Raw genomic sequence first — 7616 nt, forward strand, 5'->3', positions numbered from 1 at the left:
ATTTTCATTTCTTTTTGTTTTCCTAAAATAAATAGTTATAAAATAAACAATTTTATGTGAGAGAATTTCACCCTTTCATCAAAGAAAATATTATGTAATTTGTGTGAAATAACTCATATTATTCAAACTGTAAAGATTAAAAGTTTGTAATTTGTGTATTGGGGTTTGATGCTAGTGTTTATACTCTGAGCAGGTTCTGAGTGACAATGTGTGTTATCTCAATGAGGCTGGTTCATAGTGTTTGCTGCACTGAACCGGTTTTGCAGGTGAAGTGAACTGTTCAGCTCCAATGACTGTTGGTAGTGCAGACTGTAGTTAGAGTTTTGTACATTGAGCTACAGTTGTGCCCACTGTGGTTTAGCGATTGAAAAAAACTGTAATATCTAAGCCTCTGTAGCACATAGAAACATGAAATTAAAAACATTTTAAAGGTAAGGTCCACAGGTTTTATTATAACATGCTCGCTCAGCACTTGCAAACCAACACATTTTTCAAAAAATCGTCAAAATTAGATGACAGAAAGAAAAAATTAATAAATTATATAAAATAATTAAAAATAATGTGCTAAATGTGGTTATAATCGTGCTTCCTCCGGCTATATTTGTGAGGACTTTAATTGACATAATGCATTCCCAGCCCCTTACCCTGACCCTAACAATAAAAACTAAACACTAACCCTAACCCCAACCCTTAATTCATACCTGAAGCTTAAAACCTGATTCTTAACTCTCAAACAGCCCTTTAAAGGCCTGACCGAAAGTGAGAAACAGCTCACAATAATCCCCCCCCCCCCTCCTCCCCCCTTTGGACCTGTCTATTTGAGTTTGAAGAACTCGGCTTCGTCCCCAACACAATAAAGCCAAACTCCAGCATAGAGCGGCTGAGTGAATGTGGTCTGGACTTTGTGGAGGAGAGTCATGGTCATGGTTTCAGAAATGCTGTAGAAGGACAGAACACCTGCACTGTGATCCAGGTACACTCCTATTCTGGAGGACAGAGGACCTGAGACGGGAGTTTGGACATTGTTGAACCAAAATCTAAAACTCTTTTGAGTACAAACTAACGACCAGGATTTATCATTTCTTCCAAATCTACATTCATTTGAGAAGTCTTCTCTGCTGACATTCTGATATGCGACTGCTACATAAACTTCTCTCCCTCTCCACTCCACCTCCCAGTAACGACGTCCAGTCAGACTCTCTGAACTGAGGACCTGACCACAGTTAACGAATCTGTCTGGATGGCTAGAATAAGATTGCTGTTGTTTCATTCCTGTAGCCTTTCCGTTCCCCTCAGATAATAACAGCCGTTTGTGTGCTGTGTTTGGATCCAGTGTGATGTCACATGAATATTTTAAGAAGTCGGCTCTGGTCTTGGGCTCTGGTTGTGACAGTAAAAAATCCACGTCAGTCACTGTCAGTGAGATGTTTGTCCGTGTCTCTCTCAGGACATCCTGTAGTTTATCTCTGGTTTCTGACACAGCTGCTGTCACGTCCTCAAAGTATCTCAGAGGACAGATGTCGATGCTGGATGTAGATTCACTGAGTGCTGACAGTGAGGGGTAGTCGTGTAGAAACTGGTTGTGATCCTCTGTGTGTGAGAGGGTCTTCAGCTCAGCGTCTTTCCTCTTCAGCTCAGCGATCTCCTGCTCCAGCTTCTCCTGAAGATCTTTGACTCGACTCACTTCAGTTTCCTGCTTTGCTGTGACCTGCTGCTTCACATCAGAGCTTCTTTTCTGGATGAGACGGATCAGCTCGGCGAAGGTCTTCTCACTGTGCTCCACTGCTTTATCAGCAGAGCCATTGATAGCCTCCACCTCCTGTTGAAGCACTTTCACATCTTTCTCTCTGTCCTGGATTCTCCCCTGGATGTTCTGTCGACTCACCTCGAGCTCTTTCTGCCTCTCAGTCCGTTCTGCTGCAGCTGACACTGTGTCGTGGCCTTTGTGTTCATCCAGAGAGCAGAGATAACAGATAGACTGCTGATCAGTGCGGCAGAAAATCTTCATCACCTCATCGTGACTGGAGCAGATGTTCTCCTGGAGCTTCTTGGAGGGCTCCACCAGCTTGTGTTTCTTTAATTGAGCCACGTTGTAATGACGCTGGAGGTGTTTCTCACAGTAAGAGACCAGACACACCAGACAGGACTTGAGGGCTTTCAGTTTTCTCCCAGTGCAGACGTCACAGGCCACATCTTCAGGTCCAGCATAGCAGTGATCAGCAGGAGCAGCTTGGAGTCCAGTCTTCTTTAGCTCTTCCACTAAATCTGCAAACATGGTGTTTTTCACTAACACAGGCCTCGGATCGAAGTCCTGCCTACACTGAGGGCAGCTGTAGATTTTCTTTTCATCCTTTTCATCAAAGAAGCCGTTGATACAGTCTATGCAGTAGCTGTGTCCACAGGGAATAGTCACCGGATCCTTCAGTAGATCCAGACAGATCGAACAAGAGAAAGTTTCCCTGTCAAGCTCAGGTCCTTTCTGCGCCATTTCCCCTATCTGTGTCAGTGAGTGTCTGAGTTTTCTTTCACTAGAACCGAAACTAGTTTGAGCTCTGATCTGAACAACATGTGTGTGTGCAGTGAATGGGGCCTGCACTTCCCCACACGTTGGCTACACCCATAGATCTAAAGGGGAGGGAATAACGAAATATGTACAGAGTGCAGCAGGCTGTTTTTCAGAGCAGGAACAAGAGGGAGAGTTTATCAAGCTCTGCTTCATTCCAGGAAGAGGAGCGGCTTTTTGAGAGAGATAATGTGTGTTTAACAGTTGTTTACTCTAGAGATCACTTGATAATACATCAGATCATGCCTCGTACCTTTGGTGAATATGGAGAAGTTTCTACATTCCTAATTAAAGTTACTTGGGGAAACACATTATTTTAGACTTTATCTTCAGTGTGCAACAAATGTCACTGTGCCTGCTGACGTCAAGTTGATCAGAAGAATAGTAGAGGTAGTTCATTATGGGAACCAATGAGGGCGCCAGAGGCCACACAGTTCAGTTGTTGACCTGCAGCAAGGCATGTAAAAACTTCACTGAGCACAACACCAGTAAAGAGAGATTAAAATATATGTGACTGTGAACTCAGGCTACTTCCATATCTCTGTGAAGACGCAACAACCAAACTACAGGCAGTAAATACTTGATAATAAAATGTTATTACCACAAAAAAGAAACCCCACATTGACTCTCAAAGGTCACTTGAGTTTAAATGCTTCATGTGATTTTTAGTTTTAACAGTTCGGCTGTGAGGTGCTGAGATAAGAGCAGATGCATACTAATACAGATATGTGGCCTCAGGGTCCTGTGTCAGGGTCTGGGAAATATACAGATGCAAACAGACAAGGTTTAATAAAAAAACACCTAAATGTGTTGATGCTTTTCAAGAGATGTGAATGTTCGTATAATTAGTAGAATATTGCCAAATTTGCACATTTAAGCACTGAAATGTTGCTGAGGATGTTATTTAGATAATGCTGTTCTATACTGTAGTTCAATGAATGGCAGCCCAGTTTATGATACATTCAACCTTTATTTATACTCAAGAGATCATTTCAAATTAAGACTTATTACATGAGAAGAATATAGATAGGGGGATATTCGTGTACAAGATTACATTTCCGAGATTCATGTCAATAGTTTTGCTCTCCAATTCTGCTTTGATAGTTTATTGGCATCACATACACACAGATGTACTTGGAGGATTTTCATTGACAAAATGCATTCACTACTCCCTTACCTTACCTTAACCATAAAAAACTATATTGCCTAACCCCAACCCTTACACTAGCCCCTAACCTTAACGTAATCATAGCTGAACCTTAAAACTTAATTCTCAACCCTCAAACAGCTCCTTTAAAGGCCTGTCCCAAAGTGAGAACCAGCCAAAATGTCCTCACTTCTAAAACTTAAACATTCATGCAGAGATTATGCCATATCAGTTGAACTAAAGTCATCCTGAGCATTGATAACCTCTAGTGGCTAAACACACACAGGAAAAATTTGACAGAAAAACTAATGAGAAAAAAATCTATGATGTTTAACGTCATATATAAAGTCATAATGTTTGATTGACTGCTGATCTCAGAAATACAACAACAATAATTTCTCAGAAACAAACACAAAGACAAAAGAAGAATTAAAACACAGAGTTTAACCCACTTTCCCTTAAATCACTTCTTAAAAATATTTTTTGAGATTTTTCCTCCGATATTTACAGTGTGGAGGGACACAGATGAAATGGGGCAGAGGGGGGAATGACATGCAGAGAACAACCCGGGCTGGATTCTAACCTAGGTCTGCTGCGAAGAGGACTGAGCCTCTATGGGGAGGGGGAGCCTCTAACCACTACACAACAAACTACCCCCCTTAACTGATTTCTGTCTATTTGAGTTTAAAGAACTCAGCATTATCCCCAATATCATAAGTATTGACTCCAGCATAGAGCGGCTGAGTGAATGTGGTCTGGACTCTGTGGAGGAGAGTCATGGTTTCAGAGACGCTGTAGAAGGACAGAACACCTGCACTGTGATCCAGGTACACTCCTATTCTGGAGGACTGAGGACCTGAGACGGGAGTTTGGACATTGTTGAAATGAAATGTAAAACAGTTTTGAATACAACCTAACGACCAGGATTTATCATTTCGTCCAAATCTACATTCATTCGTCCTCTCTGCTCTGCTGATACTCTTGTATGCGACCGCCACATCAACTTCTGTCCCTCTCCACTCCACCTCCATGTAACAACGTCCAGTCAGACTCTCTGTACTCAGGACCTGTCCCCATCCCGTGAATCTGTCTGGATGTCTAGAATAATACTGTGGTTGTGACATTGATGTGACCTTTTTGTTCCCCTCAGATAATAACACATGTATCTGTGCCGTGTTTGGATCCAGTGTGATGTCACATGAATATCTTAAGAAGTCGGCTCTGGTCTTGGGCTCTGGTTGAGAAAGTAAAACATCCACGTCAGTCACTGTCAGTGAGATGTGTGTCCATGTCTCTCTCAGGACGTCCTGTAGTTTATCTCTGGCTCCTGACACAGCCGCTGTCACATCCTCAAAGTATCTCAGAGGACGGATGTGGATACTGGATGTAGATTCACTGAGTGTTGACAGTGAGGGGTAGTCGTGTAGAAACTGGTTGTGATCCTCTGTGTGTGAGAGGGTCTTCAGCTCAGCGTCTCTCTTCTTCAGCTCAGCGATCTCCTGCTCCAGCTTCTCCTGAAGATCTTTGACTCGACTCACTTCAGTTTCCTGCTTTGCTCTGACCTGCTGCTTCACATCAGAGCTTCTTTTCTGGATGAGACGGATCAGCTCAGTGAAGATCTTCTCACTGTGCTTCACTGCTTTATCAGCAGAGCCATTGATAGCCTCCACCTCCTGTTGAAGCAGCTTCACATCTTTCTCTCTGTCCTGGATTCTCCCCTGGATGTTCTGTCGACTCACCCCGAGCTCTTTCTGCTTCTCAGTCCGTTCTGCTGCAGCTGACACTGTGTCGTGGCCTTTGTGTTCATCCATTACGCAAAGATAACAGATAGACTGCTGATCAGTGCGGCAGAAAATCTTCATCACCTCATCGTGACTGGAGCAGATGTTCTCCTGGAGCTTCTTGGAGGGCTCCACCAGCTTGTGTTTCTTTAATTGAGCCACGTCGTAATGACGCTGGAGGTGTTTCTCACAGTAAGAGACCATACACACCAGACAGGACTTGAGGGCTTTCAGTTTTCTCCCAGTGCAGACGTCACAGGCCACATCTTCAGGTCCAGCATAGCAGAGATCAGCAGGAGCAGCTTGGAGTCCAGTCTTCTTCAGCTCCTCCACTAAAACTGCTAACATGGTGTTTTTCACCAGGGCAGGCCTCGGATCGAAGGCCTGCCTACACTGAGGGCAGCTGTAGATTTTCTTTTGATCCTTTTGATCCCAGAAGCCTGTGATACAGTCCATGCAGTAGCTGTGTCCACAGGGAATAGTCACCGGATCCTTCAGTAGATCCAGACAAATAGAACAAGAGAAAGTTTCCCTGTCGAGCTGAGGTCCTTTCTGCGCCATTTCACCTCTCTGTGTCAGCGAGTGTCTGAGTTTACTTTCACTAGAACAGAAACTAACTTGAGCTCTGATCTGAACAACAAGTGTGTGTGCAGTGAATGGGGCCTGCACTTCCCCACACGTTGGTAACACCCATAGATCTAAAGGGGAGGGAACAAGGAAATGTGTACAGAGTGCAGCGGGCTGTTTTTCAGAGCAGGGACAAGAGGGAGAGTTTATCGAGCTCTGCTTCATTCCAGGAAGAGGAGCGGCTTCATGAGAGAGATACTGTGTGTTTAACACACTACAGAGATAATTTGGAAATACATCAGATCATGCCTCATACCTTTGGTGAATGTGGAGAAGTTTCTACATTCCTAATTAAAGTTACTGGGGCAAACACATTATTTTAGACTTCATCTTCACTGTGACACAAATGTCACTTTGTCTGCTGACAGCAAGTTGATCAGAAGAATAGTAGAGGCAGTTCATTATGGGAACCAATGAGGGCGCCAGAGGCCAAACAGTTCAGTTGTTGACCTGCAGCAAGGCATGTAACAACTTCACTGAGCACAACACCAGTAAAGAGAGAATAGAATAGATGTGACTGTGAACTCAGGCTGCATCCTTATCTCTATGAAGACGCAACAACCAAACTACATGCAATAAATACTTGATAATAAACTGTTCTAAACGCAACAAAGAAACCCCACATTGACTCAAAGGTCACTTGAGTTTAAAGGCTTCATGTGGTTTTTAGTTTTAACAATTTGTCTGTGAGGTGCTGAGATAAGAGCAGACGCATACTAATACAGATATGAAGCCTCAGGGTCCTGTGTCAGGGTGTGGGTAACGCGCCCCACACACATCCTACCTCTACTGCGCGTCTACCTCGCGTCTGCGTCTGACTTTTGGTCACAGACTGTGAAATCAACGTAGAGCGAGCACACATCCAACCTCAGACGCACTGCTGAGGCGCGTCGGAGGCACGTCTGCAGCGCCGCTCCCCTTCACCTCAGGAGGCTCGCCTATTTTTTTCTGAGAGCAGCGCGTCTCTCTCGCGTCTCTGTGCTTTAACTGATAGAGAAATACTCTGCTGACAGTCATACCAGCAGCATTCACTCTAGTTACACGTTTACCCGGTGTGTTTATTTCAAAATAAAACATCCCTCAGTCGTATACGCAAATAATCCCTTTATTTCACGATGTAATTGTGCAATCAAAATCCGAGGGATTCAAAACCTAATTTTCAATTAGTTCAGGCATTTCATTTTTGGATAAATGACACATATAGAGATCCAATATAGTGAAGAAATAAAAAAGATCATGATGAGCGCAACAGTTTTCCGTTGCTCTATCTGTGTCTACGGCCTTCTTCTTCCCCGACCACACCCCCCTCTCTCTCTCCCGTATAAATCAGTAAAGTGATTTTTGAAATACTCTGCTGAGAGTCATATTGACTTCATACTGGCAGCTTTCGCTGTAGTTTCACCATTTCCTGGTGTGTCCCCTTCAAAATAAAACTTCCAACAAGCAGCAGCAGCTGCTGAGACGTTGCATGTGTGTCCGAGAAAAGTCAGAGAGAGGC

General features: G+C 43.7%; 1 protein-coding gene across 1 annotated transcript; it reads right to left on the reverse strand.

The window, feature by feature from the left end:
• Nucleotides 1-814: 814 nt before the first annotated feature.
• Nucleotides 815-6052, reverse strand: LOC307256978 (uncharacterized protein; the record flags this gene model as incomplete). Its single annotated transcript, XM_080036093.1, is given in 3 exon segments — nucleotides 815-2574; nucleotides 2577-2625; nucleotides 4388-6052. Coding segments are annotated over 3 exon segments (3474 nt in total).
• Nucleotides 6053-7616: the final 1564 nt, after the last annotated feature.

This window comes from Ammodytes marinus (assembly GCF_949987685.1).
Source record: "Ammodytes marinus genome assembly, chromosome: 2".
NCBI lineage: Eukaryota > Metazoa > Chordata > Actinopteri > Uranoscopiformes > Ammodytidae > Ammodytes > Ammodytes marinus.